At 40.1% G+C, this 19306-nt stretch overlaps 1 protein-coding gene across 1 annotated transcript in view; it reads left to right on the top strand.

Moving 5' to 3' along the window:
* The window catches only part of GABBR2 (gamma-aminobutyric acid type B receptor subunit 2), a gene marked incomplete at its 3' end in the record, with an annotated part of 516320 nt that overhangs the window by 315054 nt on the left and 181960 nt on the right, over window positions 1-19306 (top strand). The window contains exon 9 of the mRNA XM_081996348.1: window positions 18793-18873. Within this exon, the coding sequence (XP_081852474.1) occupies window positions 18793-18873 (81 nt within the window). The remainder of the gene's footprint in view (window positions 1-18792; window positions 18874-19306) is intronic.

The raw sequence follows: 19306 nt of genomic DNA, 5'->3' as shown, positions 1-19306 counted from the left end.
CTTCAGGTTCCTTAGATGGTCTTGAACGTCATCTTCTACAGTGAGTGGTTCTTCATTCTCCCAGTCCCTGCCTTTGCCTTCTGTGGCTTGGGTGGTATGGCTGGCGCACTTGCCAGTGAAGACTGAGGCAAAAAAGTTGTTGAGTACCTCAGGCTTCTCCATATCCTGGGTAACCGCGTCTCCCATTTCCTCCCGGAGAGGGTCCACATTTTCCCTAGTATTCCTTTTACCACCAACATACCTATAGAAGCTTTTCTTGTTGACCTTGACATCCCTGGCCAGATTTAATTCTCTCAGGGCTTTTGCTTTCCTAACACGATCCCTGGCTGCTCAGACAATTTCTCTGTATTCCTCCCAGGCTACCTGTCCTTGCTTCCACTCTCTGTAGGCTTCCTTTTTGTGTTTTGTTTTTTTATCCTTAGGTATGTGTCTACAGTAGACCAAGCAAATCATGCTCTATAAGAAATTACTGTTTTCCTTAACTTCTTGACAGGGATCCTGGACAAGGCAGTCGAGATATAGGAGTCTACACCATACTCATCGACATTTGGACAGATGAATCCCACCAAATCTTTTAACTAATAAACAGTGTAGCGGCTATGAAAGGGAGGAATTAACTACAGTAATAATAATGATCTAAATCAAGCACTGTTCAGTTGCTTGTTCTTTAGGTTTGAAATCTGCAGTCATTTCTCCTACATTAAAGTTTAAATAACCCTGTTTAGACACTTCTTATTTACTGGCTTTAGATCTCACAAAAACCCTTCGGTGCTGCTGAAGAGTAAATGAAACAAATTATATCTGTAAATTTGAGAACTCAGCATCCTGGTTGAGAAAGCCCAAACTGTATTTTTTACTAATGCCAATTAAGATTAAATTAATTTTAGATTTCCCCACAGCACAATATTGGAGAACAAAGCAAATCTGAAGACTAGTTCCTCAGAGCAGGACTGGTAGGAATATCATCCTGAATGACTTATTCTAGCAGGACAAGGGAAAAAAAGGAGACTTTAACACCCTAACTTATACTGCTTAGGTGCATAAAGTTTTCTTGTACATGCAAATCATGGTAAACTCCAAACAGTTACACCATCCATAAACCAGGAAGCTTTCAGCAAGATTGTTAATGCCAGGCTCTGTTGCACTTCTTACTCTCTCCATGGTGAACTCTGCATGGGAAGATCCATCCACAGGTGAAAAGATCTTTTGTTAAGTTCAGGCTTCAGCCTTGAGACTGATTTTAAAGGTGGTTGGGAGTAAGAATTTATTTTGAAAAATTGACCAAATTAGTTTTGTAATAGATAATGCTGTCAGAAATTATTTTAAATGTCTATTTATGATGCCAAATCTCAGTTGTACTTGAACAGTGTAGTTGGGGTAGGGACTCGACAGCCTGTGAAATCAAGACTTTCTTGTGTGTGGTAGCTTATGTGTCTTCAGCAGAAGGCTCTCTTGTCTGAGCGTTTTTGTAGGATATATCATCTCAGACTGATGAGTTCAGTGCCGGAATGAACTTTAAAAGCAGAGAAATCATTAGTGTCATACCTGGGTTTTAGAGACTTTGTGGGCTCCCTGAAGCACCTCTCTGCTTGTTGTCTTAGACTTGGTGGACAGCTGTGGCTGACTTTGTCACCTGTGGTGCCTGCTGTTCGGTGCAGTAAGCTGTTTGGTATCTAGTGGCCTGAGTACAGATGGAGCTAACTCCTGTGTCTCTCTCTTACCAAATTTGTCATCAACACAGAATATTTTGGTGATCACAGCTCTACAGAAAAAAAAAAAATATGCTGTTTGACTTTAAATATACAATTTTAAATCTCTCTTTTCTGCAATATTATTTTTATTTTTAAAAACATTTGTTAAAATTTACTGGATTTTGTTAAATGTAGTAATCCTGTTTAATACCTGGGAAAGAGATCTAAATATTTTAAAAGTTATGTTTTGCTCTTTTTGGTTTTGCTTGGCAATCAAATAAAATTGCAAGATTAGTTTATTTTCTGTAAGAAAAGAAAAAAAATCATTTATACAGTAATGAGAACTATAAGTTGATTTCATTAATTCATGGTTTATTTCTACTAAAAATGAAATACTGAGAAAAATTTTAGCTTAATTTGAAGACAGTCCTTTTAAAATTGGTTTCAAAACTCTTTAATTGTGATTGCTATAAAATCTATAGTAATACAATTTTTAAAAATATCATATGAACTGGCGTGCTCTTAGCAAAAATTAGTTGTGATAATTCTCTACAAGTTGATCTTCAAGAGGCTTGTTTTCTTTCCTATATAGAACTAAATTAGTCATACACAGATTCCTCTAAGAAAATATCTCATGCAAGAAGCAGAGAAATTTAAGATTCTTCAAATGGATTTTTTACCTAATTATGTGTATAGTGCTCTCTTGCTTATTAAATTACACTCTGTGCTAGGTCAAGGTATAGAATCAATGGTTATCATTTGCTTTAAGTGAATGGGAATTAGATAATTAAGAAGCATATTACTGGGTTTCAGATAGCAAGTAATTTTGTGTTTAAGCTCATGGAAAGGTTGGGATGGGGTGTAAAGAAGGAGGCTTTTATGAAGAAAACGGGAGGAAGAAATTGGACCACTTCAAAAGAGACTTACTCAATTGCTCTTCCTAAAATCAGTGGACAGGTTTTCACAAAAACAGTATTAACTACTGAAGGTAACAGACAACGTACAAGCTAGATCATAAGACGGATCTAGTTTTTGCTTTCAGTTGAATGCAATTATCTTTCAGCAGTATAGTTTTTACAGCATTTCCTGTAAAAACCTTCTAAGATACGGAAAGCCCCACTGAAGGAAATAGAAATAAAACATCTGAGAACATCATGCCCCAAATTGAAAAAATCATAATGAATTTACACATTATAAAAATGCAGTATCAGTTTATTTTCAGTCTGTTTGTTCATTACTTCATTTTTATAGGCAAAATCAGGAAATTCAATAGGACAGATTTATAAACAAAAATCACAAACTGAGTAGGTACACTGTTCTGGTTGGTGAATTGCTGCTTTTGAACTGGACTTGGCTGAATGAGACCTGTAACTCTTTGGACCTTTTCTGGAAAACTTCAAAATGGTAGTGATATGCCCAAACCAGCTGATTAGTTTTGAGGAACTTAGACTCTCCAGATACGAGAAGATTAAGGACTTAATGATAAGTAAAAAGACCTGTAAATAATATTTCTTTTGGGGTTATATGAGCATTATGGATCTACATGGCTGTTTCTCAGGGCTCTGGTCTCTCCAACATTAGCTGCTATAACTTTTGGTAATGAAGCATAGTGAGGTGGTGTCCTTGTCCTCACACCATCTCTCTGCACCTCCCACCACTTGTGCCTTCTGGTCACTGGGCTCAGCACCGTTGCCCTACCTGACCACGGAGCTGTGTGTGTCCTGCAGCTGTACATGTGCTAGCCTGCTCCCTAGTCTCTCTGGCAGTCCTCCTGGTCCTGAAAAATATTCTTCAGCTCTATAGCCCTGCTGAAATTTAAAAACAAACCATGAAAAATGATGACATTTTGGCACAGGTTAAATTTTTTTTGGCTTTATTTGGGATAGTTGAGTTATATTGCCATATAAACATGATATTTTTGGTGTATGGGGGGCGGAGAACTGTCAAAACTGTGAAGGGATTCATTATTTTGAGGGTAGGAACAAGAACTGGAAAGGACTGTGTTGTTAAAGGCTAGTCCAGAAGAGTCGATAAAATTTTCATGGTAGTTCCATCGTTCCTCCCACATACATGCATCAAAAAATACCAAAAAATCCATATGTGCTATCTTTGAATAAAACAGCAGCTTCAGAATCTGCCGGAATGACTGGCTCACTCTACACAGGCAAGAAATAACCCAAGTGATGCAGCAGGTTGACAAATTCTCAATACCAGTTGCAGAGGTGAGAATCGCTTTCACCTTTGTTGCATTAATTGCAACACTTACCCTCTACAGCTCAGGTACCAACAGCATCTGCAGAAACAGACCATCTCCTAGAACAAGCTATGGATGTTATAGAATATTATGTGGTGGGTTGACTCTGGACACTAGGTGTCCACCAAAGCTGCTCCATCACTCCCCTCCTCAGCTGGGCAGGGGAGACAAAATATAACAAAAAGTCTCGTGGGTCGAGATAAGGACGGTGAGAGATCACTCAGCAATTACCGTCATGGGCAAAACCGACTCAGCTTGGAGAAATTAGTTTACTATGTTACCAATCAAATCAGAGTAGGGTAGTGAGAAATAAAACCTTTCCCCCCCCCCCCCCCTTCTTCCTATGGTCAACTTTACTCCCAATTTTCCCTACCTCCTTCCCCTGAGTGGCACAGGAGGATGGGGGATGTGGGTTGTGGTCAATTCATCATACGTCTGGTGTATGGGGCAGGACTCCTCACACAGGAGTGTGGGGTCTCTCCCATGGGAGACAGTCCTTCGCAAACTTATGCAATGTGAGTCCTTCCCTTCCTTCACAAACTGCTCCAGCCTGGGTCCCTTCCACAGGGTGCTGTCCTTCGGGAACAGACTGCTCCAGCCTGGGTGCCTCCATGGGGTGCATCCTTCAGGAACAGACGGCTCCAGCCTGGGTCCTCCACGGGGTCACAAGTCCTGCCCGCAACCCTGCTCCAGCCTGGGCTCCTCTCCCCACGGGTCCCCACAGGCCGTGCCAGGAGCCGGCTCCAGCGCGGGCTGCCCACGGGGTCACGGCCTCCTTCGGGCATCCCCCTGCTGCGGCGTGGGGCCCTCCCCGGGTGCAGGTGGAGATCTGCTCCCCCGTGGAGCTCCATGGCTGCCGGGGCACAGCCGGCCTCACCAGGCTCTTCCCCAGGGGCTGCCGGGGAACCTCTGCTCCGGTGCCTGGAGCCCCTCCTGCCCCTCCTGCTGCCCTGGCCGGGGGGGCTGCAGGGCCGCTGCTCCCACACATTCCCAATCCTCCCCTCTGACTGCTGCTGCACAGGTTTTTTCCCCCTCCTTAACGCCGTCACCCCAGAGGTGCTGCCACCATCACTGATGGGCTCGGCCTTGGCCAGCGGTGGGTCTGCCTTGGAGCCGGCTGGTGTTGGCTCTGTTGGACACAGCGGAAGCTTCTGGCATAGCAGGTTCTTACAGAAGCCACCTATGTAGCCCCGCACTACCAAAACCTTGCCATGCAAACCTAATACACCATTTAGTAAGAAACTTCCATTTCTAGGAATATATCCACTGCTGCATGCCAGAAACCATTCAGCAGAGGCAAAGCAAGCTACAGTTCAGTGTTGGTGCTGGACATGGGAAACAGGGGCACTGCCAAACAGCAGCGCTCTCCGGTGAAGGGCGTGATTGAAAAGGAGCCAGTGCCTCCTTTTGCAGCAAGGCCAGAGCAGAGGAGGGTGCCACACGAGCACTGTTGTGTTCAGCAGCTGTGTTTTCCCCCATGTTTACACAATGAGGAGTAACATAGTCTAGTTGAGTGAAGCAGTGATCTAAGCCGAGTGGGCTTTTTGGCACAGGCAAACGCTGTCTTAGCACATGTTGTGGTGTGCAACATGTGCCAGAAATCCTGGGCCCTTTGTTGTCCCTTCTCTTTCCTAATTCTGGTCCTACCAGGAGCAAGACCATGACATCTCTGTTCCTCTGAGACAGTCAGGAGGTGTTAGGTGCTGAGGCAGTAACACTGTTGAGGTGAGGAGGGCATCAGGAAAGGACTGCCGCTGGAATTTGAGGGCCCCAGGCTTCCAAATATGCAAACGCGGATCCAGGCACTGGTCTCGCACAAGAAGTGCGACTGCTTCTCTAGGTTATGTTTCATATGTTACTGGCTGCTGCGTGCTCATGTGTTTTGACCTTTATGGTCTTACATCCCATTGTTCTTGCTTGAATCAGTTACTTAAATCTAGAAACAAGAGATTTGTACTAGATTTTTCTGTACCTACACAAAACACAAGAAAGTGAGACAACATTTTTACGTCTTATATTGAAAAGCAGTTAGGAAGAGTGTTTGACTTGCATCTCCCCGTAATCTGTACAGGCTATTGCAGAAGAAGCAATTGTGTCCAAGAAGGCAAAGAGACAAAAACTGTACCTAAATTTAAGAAATAGTCTTTTTTAATATAGTTTTCTACTGAGGTTCTTATAATTTGGGGGATTAAAGATTTATTAAAAAGTACCTACCTTTATAAGTAAAGTACTTGCTTTTCATAAATCTGCTAACTATATAAAACACGTGACGTAGATTGTGATTCTGCTCCATTCAATCTTTTTTTAGTTCCTGAAATATTCTCTAATTTAAGTTTCCATTGAATGCTCTAACTAGCAAGGGATTGGTAACAATTGCTTAGATACATATGCACCAAGATGCACTTACTTCAAGTAAGATTTAAATCCCCTTCTCACAGTTTAATCACTGTGGTTTTGACTTTCAAACTTGTCACAGTTAAAGTTCATGGGACAATTGACTTTTGTAGGTAGTTTATAATAATACTTTGCTAACAGTTTCAGGGAGAAAGCTTTTTGAAATATTTTTTTCTTGAAACTGTTTTTGGCATTTCCTGCTTCCAGAATTCCTCTTGCTCTTATACTCCAAACAAAGCTCAGCTTGCTTTACTCATCATGCATCTACAGGTTCAGCATTATCTCAGGCAAAACATAATGCTTGAATGTGGAGACAAATATCCCTCACATTTGAAACACTAGAATTGTTCAAGTTTTGATTCCACTTGTAATAAAAACCTCATGACATTAAGTTTTCCAGAGTTTTGTGCATCTGCAGAGGTTATTTAATCTAGTCTTTTATGCCCAGCCAATTGTAAAGTCTCTGTTGTTCTTCACTGTCATACTGCAATATGGTGATACACGAGAAAAAATGCATACTTCTGCATTTCTAGTTTTAATCAGCTTTTCAAGGATTTTTGCCTTATATTATATTTCATTCCTACAGGCATAAATCCTGTCCTCTTGTAACAAGTTAATGTTCAAACTAAAATCATCATTGCTGTTATGCTATCAATTTTCTGGGCAGAATAGATTCTTTTAAACTATGAGTGTTTTGTTAAACTGTTTTCTCTCAGTTCCTAAAATATCAGGTTTGATTCTGGAAACTCTTGCATGGGTATATTTAATATTATGCACAAAACCAAAGCTATGCTGATGTATAAATGCTTGTGTGCTCTGGCTGAGCTTTGCCAGGCAACTTTATTCTGTAGCTGCCTGTCAGGTGTATTGTATAACTGTTCTATATTAATTATTAAGCCATTTATTATTTAGAGTAATTATAATTTAATGGCTCTAGCTTTCCATGGGAGGTTTTTTTCTCTTAATGCAAGCATGTTTTCTGTAGCTATTCAAATTCAAGATGAAGAAATAAAAGAAAAATAAATCAGAATGTAAAATTAACCAGCACAACAATGAAGTATACCATATTTTAGGAAATTTTTGAAGCAGTTATTAAAGATAAAATCAGGGACTATGACTTCAAAACTCTTCTTTGTATCTTAATCAGTCTTCTACAGCACTTTCTTTGTTCTTAGAAAAACACATGTTGTTCCTAATTAGTACTAAGAGGCGATTACTGTTGGCTCTTTTTCCTCCTTTCTGTTTTTTCCAGTGGATTAGTAGTACAAAGAGATTACTCAGAACAGGTTAAAGCAAGTGCAGGCTCACTGAAGTAGCAGGAAAATGGAGTTATTTCTCTGGAACTTTGACTTTTAACAAGTTCCACTTGGAGTGTCTTTCTTTCCTCTTGAATACAAGATCAGCTTACAGGTTAAAAAAAAAAGTCTAACCAAAGCAATAGTTTCCTTAATGAGCTTTCTTTTGCAAATATTGTTTTTTCTCCTGTAGGTTTTAACACCATTAGAATTTAAATGGAAACATAAAGAAACAGTAGTGGTGATAAATGTTGAAGTTCAAGACTAGAATGCATCCTACTAAAATGTATTGGTAGTTACTGAAGCAAGCCAAACAGATCTACCAACATGAAAAATGTTTATCAGGGTGACTTAAATTCTGATTTGACTGTTGCTATTATTGTATGTTTCAAAACTGTTTTGATCTCATCCTGAGATACACTTCACATGTACTTACATCCAAAAAAAAGGGTGTCAAATTTAGATTAGTTATTAGGAAAAATTTCTTTAGAGACAAAGTGGTCAAGCATTGGAACAGGCTGCCCAGGGAGGTGGTGGAGTCACCATCACTGGAAGTGTTCAAAAAATGTGTACACATGGCACTTCAGGACATGGTTTAGTGGGCATGGTGGTGCTGGTTTGATGGTTGGACTTGATAATCTTAGAGGTCTTTTCCGACTTAACGATTCTGTGATTCTGAAATAGAAATTCATAAAGTGAGAAATATCATTGTAGGGGCCTGTTGGGCTGGGCTAGTACACAGAACATTTCAAACGCTGGTTTTTGAAAACCCACTACTTCTTTTGTAGATCAGCAGTCTCCCATGAGTGGATCCATCTCCTGGATCTGTCTCTTAAAGCCTACGAGAACAGAGTAGGGCACGGTCATTTTTTCTAGCTGCCAATAATTCACAGAGAGATTTCATGTCTTCCAGTGACTTAGGACATGGGGCTGCACAGCCTCACCACCTGCACCCTTCAGCCAGTGCCCCAGGCTTTAGGTTCCTCACATGTGTACTTACACAGTCTCACAGCACCCCTCCTCCTGGTGGGAACCCCAAACTTTCCAAACTTCTCATGTAGCCTCTTGGAGGTCAAAAAGACAGGCAAGAAACACAGGCTTCAAAGAGGAATTTCCCAGCAGCCACTTCTGCTTGTAAAAACACTCCAAATAACACCCCTGAACGCACTTTTCTCACCCTATGAATCATGCAGTTCTTGGATTAGATGGGCATCCTGGGGTTGTGTAACATTTCTTGTTTTCTCACTCCCTGGTGTGCCATCCCTAAATGTAGCAGTTACAAGCCTGTCCCTGATGGGGAGCGCACGTCCCTCAGGACAGGGAAATACAATCTGAGATCCCATTTGGCTCTAAGCCCTGAGCCAGGCTTCTGCGTGGGGAGCTGATTGTCAGGGGTGGGCTAGAACTTGCAAGGCTCGGTGTCTGTGGCTTTCCATGGCTCTTTGAGTGGCAGCTCTCTTGTTCATCTCAGCAGTGGAAGCTGGAAGAGGGACCTAGGGGAGTATCACTACTTGGTTGCCTTTATAGTTTCCCCTGTATCTTGGTGAGGGGTTACATGCAGATGCAGGTTATTACAGAAGTGGGCTCTTTCTTGCTCTAAATTTTTTTCTGGAATGTTTCCCTTACTCTTCCTCAATAAAGTAGCTGGAAAAAATCAGCCGGGGTGAGTCAAAAATGCCTTTTTTTGTACAGGAAAAATTCCTGGCAGTTACTGTACAAATTACAAGACAGAAAAGAGCAGAGTTTACAGCTTTGTGTAAATGTGTTCACTGCTGCCTCAGCTACCTTGTTTTGTATCTTAGGACGAGGGCAGTGGGAATTCTGCCTTTAAGTTTGACCCTGAATCATGAAGAAGATATTCAAAGCTCTTTATGTGCTACAGTGTTTTCACAGGCCACCTGGTGTAATAGCAAGAATGGATATTCAAGGACACAGTGAGTAGTTCAGATCCAACACTCATAATACACACAACAGCTGCTGCACTCCTGCCATCTCAGGCATGGTAATTGCGAAACTCCAACCTCTAAATAATGCACTCTTAACTCTGAAAAAGTTTAAGGATGCAGTGCACAAGGAAGAAGCCAGAGCATCTCATTTTCTGACCTCTCAGCTGGAGCAGACCAGGCACAGCCTCCTGCGAGGCTGCTCAGCATGTGCTCAGCCCCCCCTTCCCAGAGGAGGGGAAGCACAACCCTGACAGATGGTGAGGGAAGGCCCTAATCGTATAATCCTAGGTATGCATCCAAATGTGCGATAACGGAGCCTTTGTTTTGTCCCTGTGTTGTGTGAGATTACCGGAAAGCAGGCACGCCTCGCTAAGTGGAAGGAAAACAACCTCGTTGTGAGGCATGCAGCCACTTGTCACGTCTATGCAATAGCTGGCATGCTCCTCTGCTCCTGTCCTCTGGCCAACCACACGTCTTCTGTGGTGGGGGACATTTTTATTTCTGTCACGTTATACATTTAAGTTTGGTTATCATATAAATAAGGAAGGGCCACCCAGCCCTCGAAAAGAGGACTGCACCACGCAGCTTGTTCTGTATGTCTGAGCAGCCCCCGAAAACACAATGACAGAGGCTTGGTGGCACAGTTCAGGTCAGCTGAAGCTGTCCACAGACTGGGGCTGCTGTTAGTGGTTGTGCTGTGCTGCAGTGACAAGAAAAACCTCTCTGGGGAAAGAGGTAACCATCTAAGGTTTTCAAAGTAAGTGATTTGGGGGTTTTTTGTTTGTCTTCTCAACTGCCAAAAATAAGCAATGCTCCATATTGAATTGAATTTAAAGTTTCAGTTAGATAAGCTATGTGTTTAAGTAAGTGTAGTGAAACTTCTTTTGGGCATCCACGAGAAAACCAGATTAAATGCTAGAATATTAAACATACCAGAGGAGGAAAAGGTCACCCTGATCTGTCTGACTCAACCTGAGTGTGCAGCTGAGCTGGAGTCAGGGTCATCGAGGTCCTCAGGGCTGTCTTTCCTGTCAGGACATCCCCTGGCAGTGGCCAGTCACATCTTCTGTGCGGTTTGTACGGAAAGCTTAAATGCTGAGCCAGCAGATGGAAGCCAGGATTAGGCTACTGTCTTGGGTGTCTTACATTTTTTTGCTACAGATGAACTTAAACCTTGTGAATCAGAAAAGACTGACAGCAGTGCTATTTCCAGTCGTTTCTTCCCTAAATGACACTGCTTGGTGAATTTGACTTAAGTTCATGAGTAACTTTTGGGTTAACTGAAAAAAAATTCTCTGGTAATTTGGTAATGATTCAAATCTTTCTTTTGCCAGACTGTCCTGGTAGTGCACAGTGTGCCTACCCAGACTCAGTTTCCAGGGAACCTGAGAGGTAATAATTGCATCTATCCCTCTTGGATAAGAAATGTAGAAAAACTACTGCTCTGTTATTTTGGGTTTCTTTGGAAGCCTCAGAGAATGTCAAAATGGATACGTTGCCATACTATGGTTTGCTGTCCCTTATCTTTGAATTAGTGCAGTATCATGGTATATCTCGAACTGTGCCTCACGGTCTCTGACATTTCAGCACTCTGTAATCAAGCTCCAGAGGCAACACAACATGGCCACAGCCTCTGTCACTGGCACCTCCACCTCCTGTGCAGTCTTGGCTTCAGTTTTCCCTCTCCCGCAAGAGACTCTGCCAGATGGAGCTGCTGCTGGGCCCTGGGCTGCTGCCAGGGGGGACTTCTTGGCAGATCAGCGGCAGCCGCGTCCAAACCTGTCCCTGCCTGGATGGCCCTTCAAACCCGGGAAGCTCCTGGGAGGTCTCCCGGGAAGACAGCCCAAGCCTGTGTATCTGCCCAGGTTGTCTTCCTAGCACACCCACTGTAGAAGATGGACTAGTGTATGAGAGGAAAGGTACTTAAAGGCACACAACAATTAGAAAGTTGTGTTATTATTTAATAATTGAGAAAACTCCTTCTCATGGTGGCTGCCTGTAGTTTTACACATGCAAGGCTATTTCCTACTGTAAATTCTGAGTCAAGAGAAGCACACTGGTTTTGGACTCTCTTAGGGAGAGGTGATTCCAAGTGATAAGTGAAATAAATATCAATTTTTGTTTGTAGACCATTTTACATTTCTATAAATATTAATAAATATTAATTAAAAACCACATATATACTTACATTCTGAGGTACTGTATTACTTCAAACAATAATTTACTTTACTTTGACAAATATACTCTCAGATTGGTGAAGATTTTCATTCTCTGAAAAGTTAATCAAATCATAAAGGAGCATGAACAACAGAATAGGAAAATCCTTAGCTGGATTGCGATGTTGCAGTTATTGCACATGTGTGTATCCTAAAATATAATCATACTGTGCCTATTTGAATATTTGTTTGTATCTGTTAACTTCCTTAATGGAGTTAAAGGTAATTCCAATTACTGACATATGTTTCAGTAGTTATACAGTTTGATTATGATTCTCAGTTAAGATTTTATGCTAGAAGTATTAAAACAAAAAAAAGTGTGATCTCATGTACAACCTCATTTCAAACTATCAAGGAATTTATTAAGTATCCTAAGAAATGGGAACTTTTTTTTAGAAGAATTAATGTAAGCTCTGTACACTTGCTTCATCATTATTACACTAATCATTACACTTCATGGATAATCTGCCTTTGTTATTGTTTATTTGTTTATACCTTTCGCAGTTTCCTGAATGAAAGGTATAACGATGGTGTTAACAATCCGGATTTTAAGAAGTAATTGTTTTAAACTGAAAGTCATTATTTTTTATTTCATTGTTTAGCTGTTTGATACCTAATGTATAAATACTTAAGATATTTAGGCATTAAATCCACATGAACTATATTACTAAGTTTCTATGCAGAGCTAGAAGTCAGTCTAACAAGCAAAATAGAAGACATGTAAAATCAGGAAGGTAAAAAACAGAGGTTAAAAATAATCAGTAAAATTATTTTTTATAAGCTTGGCCTATAAAATGACTAGATTTTTTATGAGTTCAGAATACTTAATGACATTTTATGTGCTACTTGCTTACTTGCTTGGTATGCCTTGTTGACTAAATACCATTACTAACATAGTGAAATTAGCCCAGGGTTAAGACTTCTTAGCTTTTATCCTGACTCTAAGGCTGACATACACTGTTTGGCCTTTGGCTAGTTTAACCTTTCTGTCTGTTTTCTTTATGGACGAATGAAAGATAGGACTTGAGAACTGGCTATGAAGAGTAATTATCAACTTGCTATATATACTGCTTTTATAACTCAGGATTTCCTGTATGTTTTGAGCACTGGAACCCAGGATTTCAGAAATAAAACACTAGAGAAGAATTTCCAATGAAAGAAATAGTTATACAGGAGTTAAAGATGAAGGTAATATTTCTTTGGGCAAAAGAGATTTTTATCTCTAATTACAAGGGTAAAAATTGTGGTAATTCAAATCCTTGCAAAGGTAGCGTATTTTTCTACCTTGATTCTTTCTTTTCTGGCAGCTTCTGCTGAAGAATAATATTCTATCTGACCTGACATTTGCTTCCTTATTTGAACTGCAATTCTTAATCTCAACATTGCTGTCTTTAAACAAAGAAATGGTTGTCTACAAGTGGATAGAAATTCATGAAAAAGGTTTCGCTCATTCATTATTTATAAGCTACTCTGGTGAATTTTTTTTTTTAATTGGAATCTTTCAACATGTATTGGTTATTGCTGATATGTGATAAAAATAGCTGAAAAGCTTCCCGGTCCTTTTTTGACAATGATATATTATGAAAGTTAAGATTACATTAATTTGCTAAGAGTTTCTACAGGGTCCACAACATGAAATGTTTCTGTATTTCTTCTGAAGGAAAATAGCTTTCATGACGCTTTGTTTATTTCAGTAATGGAAAGGCTTTTAAAACAGCATTTCCGGCTTTCATGGTAGGTCATTATTTTGTGAAACAGCTTTCAAAATGAGTGAAACAAAGGTAAGACAGGTTAGAAGAGACTTTGCAGGCAATTTGCATAGGACTTACTGAAATATGATAAATGTTCTCAGACTTGCCATCAGTTTGAACTCTCCAGCTTAGGTTTTTCACCACTTGTGTTCAGCCCGTCTTCTTTCATGGGACTTGTTCTCTGCCTACCCTTGGTTGCAGGACTGCTGTCACTCAGTGTGGCACATTAGCTCTTCAGGAGCCTTCACAGTAGGCAATAGAGGGAATGAGAAAGAAGAGCTAAGACCTGCCAGTGACAAATGATTGCTACGTGACTGACAGTTTAAAGTGCTAAAGAAAAAAATTTACTCTTTAAAAGGGAATGTGACCAGAAGCCAAATTAGAGAAAGGCAAGCCTCAGGACTTATGTAATGCACCCTTTGCCCTGTCTCTGGTCTGAACCTGTCAATGAGCTGCCAATAGCTTATGAATGGTGAACTTTCAGACTGGTTAGATGTGTCTTTGAAAGTGTGAGTACTTGTGCATCTTTAAGCATTTCAGGTGTGTATGGTCCATGTGCAGTTTCACCTGTTGGCAGCCACTTGGGCATTTTCCAAAATTCTTCTGAGATCTGATGAGCAAATATTTCCCATAGCTGCCAGCAGTCCTGTTGGGCTGTGATGCATGGATGAGGAACAGTGTGTAAGAGCCAAATGTTTCTGTTGTAGGACAAGATTTAAGAATATCCGAACCTGAGATAGGCTGCTACGTGCTGAATATGCAGCAAGATTTTCTAATGTACTAAGCATCTAATCACTCCCACTAAATTACGATGGTTAAGCAAGCTGGGCAGCTGACAAAGAGTGGGAAAAGGGACTGATGTCAGAGGAAGGTTTTCAGGGAGTACAGTGATAATTTCCTGAGTGGAGAAGCAGGAGGAGCTATATAAAAAAGTTTTGAAAAACTTTTCAAGGAGGAGGAGACATGGAGGTGGCACCTTATGCAGGGATGTTTTTTCAGGACAAACTAAGACCTAGATATTGCATATGATTTCAGCTATAGGTTATGTCTTTTTTCTGCTACTTCTCAGTTGACAATAACCCAAGTGTCCTTTAGATGAGAAATCTCAGTAATGCATAGCTCATCTGGAGAACACTCCATACTAAATTCATTAAATTTACTTTAAAATTTACTTTATATTTGTTGGAAAGTGAACACTCATCACTTGCACTTGTTTGCCTTTGTAGTTTGCATGGAATTTTAACTTTATAAAGAGCTGCAGACATAACAACGTATTAGTAGTGTCAAGCTATGGTAAGCTGTTCAGAGCTCTGAGGTCCTTAATTTTCCTTTACAACCACGCAGTTTGGGCACCACAGTAATGTTGGGGCAGACCTGTTAATTTGTCTTTGTTCTGGTGGGCTAGACATCGTTTTTTACATTGGTATAATCAACTAGATACGTAGGAGTACACAAATGCATTCACATATCAATATACATATTGTTATAACTTTGTAGGATACTGTATTATTTCAGAGTGCACTTACTATTATAGGCGTAAATTGCATTGGTGATTATACTGATGTAAACATGTTTATATTGGCTTAACTGTGTCACCACTAGTGTTATTTGTACCATTTCAGTCAGACTGACATACTGGACATCGTAATGTCATTAGAAGCTAGCCAGCATTGTCTACACAGAGGAAAACAAGGAAATCCCTGTCCCATCTCTTATGCATTGCAAGTGCTTTCTCTCATCCTTAAACATCTCTCAGTAGAAACTATCTTCATGAAGTGTAAATAAGTACACTTATAGTAATGTAGTGGAAGTGGAAATTATGACATATAGTGAAAGGAACTGAAACTAAGAATAGTCTCATCTGAAAATTCTCACTGTACGTGGTTATCAGTCATACTGGTAATCACAACACTTGTGCATTTTGGTAAGTTTGTGTTACTCAGTTGATGTCAATTGCAGGATTGTTTTTGCTTTTATTCATCAGGAACACGTAACTACCTGATATGCAATTAAAAACCTGTTGTATTAACTTCGTGAAATATGGCCCAATTAATTAAATGGTAGTGTGTCAATTTGTCTGGAGTTGCTTAAAGTGGTCTATAAAATTCTGTAATAAAACATGTAGAAGAAAATACTTTAATTCACTTTTAAGAGTAGTTTAGGTCTTTGTTGACAGAAGGCTTTCATCTTGGCCAGATCAGTAACCTATTCTGTGACATTCTATTCATTTTATTAATGACAAGGATTAGTTGTTTATAATTCTGTTGGATAGGCATAATTATCAGTGACATATTTCTGGGCCATTTTCCTTTGGGTTGGTTAGTTTTCATACTTTTCTGTTCCTGTGTGAAAGAACAGCTGCAGATTCAAGTTCTAAAACTACACTGCTTCTGTCACACTGCTCGTATGGATAAACATTGTCTCACAAAACAAGTATATTTTCCCTAATATTTTTCTTCCACGTTTTAACTTGAGCAGGGGAGGGTGTCAGTACAACCTCCCTATCATGAATATGAAAAGATCAATTTAAAATAATGAAAGCACTCCAGAAAGAAGCCAATGTATTCTGAATATTGTGCAAAGCACTTTGTTGGTGTGTTTCTTTGAAGGAGTTCCACTTCCTCCTGTCCTTTTCCTGTTAAACACACAGAGATTTTGACAGACATGAGCTACATTATACAAACAGTATACTGACTTGAATAATTCAGAATTTCCAAAGGGAATTTGAGGGAATGGCATATGGGAAAGTAGAGCCTGCAGTCCCATTCTTAGCTATGTTGGCCTATGCAAGAGAGCAGAGAGCCATAGTGCTGCCTCCTTGCTTCCTTTAATTAATACCTGGAGGTGACTTTGTCACTGATCAGCGCTTGTGCCTGGGAAACTGAAAACCCAACAGCTGTAGGTGTATTCCTTTCTGGGAGTACAAGAGAGCACATGGACAATTTGTGTCTTCCCCTCAGCACCCCTGTAATCATACTATGAAATGGATAGTATATCCTTCTCAATAAAAATATGGTTTATTTCCCTCACAGACTACTTTCCACAACTGTAGCTACTTTAAGATATCAAATATCTTTATGACTTTTGTAGACTTCAATAAAACTTGGCATGTGCTCTATGAACTGTCCTTTCCTATTAGTAAGGGAGAAGGCATTGTTAATGCGGTTCCTAGGTACTAAATGTTTTTTTTCCCCACACTCCTGGGTTACTAAGTCCAAAAAATTCTTGCCTTTCAGCTCAGTCTGCCATGGAAGTTTGTTTCTCCAAATAGCTCTACTGAGCTTCATTTAGGAATGAAGGGCTAGCTCCTGGTACCCAGGCTAGCTAGTTGCAGCCTAGCTACAACATCTAATCAAGTCCCAGTAAGCATTCCATACAGAACTGTTTGTGGAGCAATTACTCTTTTCTCCTCGTTGTTCATCAGAGCATTCATGTTTTAGCCTGTTGCTGTAAAGTTGTGGCTAGACCAACACCAAGGTGCATGTTCTCCCCATTTGGTATAAGTAGATAACTGTGGACTATCTGGCATCTAATGTGCAAATTGTATGTCTATATGCATTCTGGTGGTTGTCTCTCTTCTCTCTAGGTTGTGTTTTGATGTTTTAGGTCTATATGTAATAGCTGCCATGATACAAACACAGATGGAAGTGAATTGGTTCAGTTTTTAGCAGTAACCATTTTAGCTTTTAGATGACTACTGGGAAGATTTTATTGTTTAAGACTGTCAAGGATTTATGCATATATCTGTTTCACAGAGAATTTTTAGCTGGTGGCAGAAAGCATAAACTTATATTTACTCCTAACAGTATGTAATGCTGAGTAGATGGGCTTTGTGAAACTGCTGCTGGAGACCAGGGGATTGCGCTTTTATTCCAAACTAGTCTGAGGGCCCCAGAAGTGGATCATGCTCATGTGAAAGGCAAACCAGTTTTTAGAACTGCAAACTCCAACTTTTGATGGGGGTAGAGCAAAGGCCTACGTATCTCTGCCAGATTTGCAGCCCAGTCTACAATTCCGCATAAACAATTTTAACAATAAGAAGTGTGGTTTATGTAAGGAAAACTTTTGCCTCCTGTGAGCTCTCAGATTAGTATTAATCAGCCTGTAGGCTTTGCTAAAATGGAGCTAGCTGCTCCATTCAGCAGAGCTGAACAGACACAATCACTTTGAATGAGAAAGGAGAAAAGGTTAATGTGGAGCTGTTGGGTGAAATACAGTCTTTTCGAATTTGCCATCTAGTTCAAGATCATCAGCTCCCAAAATCAGTGTCACAAATAGGGTCATGAGCTCAGAATTTAAATGTAAATTGGGTTGTGCATGCCCAGACATAGAGGCCTGAAAGGAAATTTTGGGTTCTGCTGAGCCAGCTCATCAAAGAAAACTTTAGCCAATGTGCTTGTGGTTTGTAAGTCTCTGATCAAAATGTAAAAGTTTTAGTGTAAAAGTGATAATTCAGTAAGTTCCTGCACTTCTGACCCATACCAAAAATCTAAAGGAAATAGCAGAAATTAATTGATGCCAGATGTTATCAGAAGGGTGAGACAACTGTGTGACGAAGTTGTAGCTGCACTGGCCAGGGTAGCAGACAAACAATTTAAGTTCCTATATCTGCGTTACTCTACTGCATTAGGAACAAGAAGACCATATATATGATGATAGTCCGAAAATAACAGATGAGAGTAACGGTAACATTTTAGCTCAAGTGCACATTGACTTTAATTATATAACATAGTATGTTTTGCAGTCAGAGTACTAATGAGTTGCTAATTCCCAGTCAGAATAAGAGATCAGATTCCCAGCCTATCTATTAACTAGTCAGCCTACTCAGTACTGGCTGGAGCCTGCCACTATGACTCCCCTGGGAAATACTTCACTAAACAAGATGTCCTAGATGTTTAAATGGGAGTGGAACGTGTGATTTAGCCATGTCTATTCTCCCAGCAAAATGTCCTGCATGGTGTGAGCCAGTAAGCATGTGGTCTTTAAGCTGGAGATGTCTGTGCCCAACAACAACAATTCCCTGGTTATGTAAATGAGTTCTTAAAAATACTTAGTGTTTCTTTAAAGAATCAGAAATATTTCTTTTAATGATGTTAGCTGTCTGGCATTCTGCTTTAATAATTCATGCACTTCAGGCATATTTCTTTTCCTTTTGACATACTTTCAAAAAAGAAGGCAAAATCACTTAAATAATTGAGAACATGTGAACTGCCATAAACAATCACTCTTGTGTGTTTCTCTGCAGAAAGGAAGGAAGTGAAGGTGGGAGAGTACAATGCTGTGGCTGACACACTGGAAATAATCAACAACAGCATCAGGTTCCAAGGTAGGAGAGAAAACTGGAAAGAGGTACAGGAATGACATGGATAGCTCTTATGTAGTTTGTAAGCCTACATGATGTTACACAACTGTTTTAGGATTTTTAATATCAAAAATCTATGACACTGTATAAAGAGAAAGGGAACTGAGCTGTTCTTAAAAAAAGGAGAATTCTGAACAGAAAATTACAATATTTTGATATTGCATACTTGTTTTTCATTCCAATGACAGAACATATTCCAATTTATATGTGTACACAAGTGTTCTTTGATATGTCAACAAGCTGCAGATAAGTCTTCTATTTAATCTGCACTGATCAAGAATATTCTAATTTCATCCTCATTTCCCACTCCCCTGTTCATCTCACCTCAGGGATGCTCTCATGTGCTGTGTTTGCACACACAGGAGGAAGTAGTTGTTTTTCTTTGGGATGTGTCTGT

Source organism: Phaethon aethereus, assembly GCF_964289735.1.
Source record: "Phaethon aethereus genome assembly, chromosome: 2".
NCBI classification, from domain to species: Eukaryota; Metazoa; Chordata; class Aves; order Phaethontiformes; family Phaethontidae; genus Phaethon; species Phaethon aethereus.
This window is presented reverse-complemented; position numbering and strand designations above follow the sequence as displayed.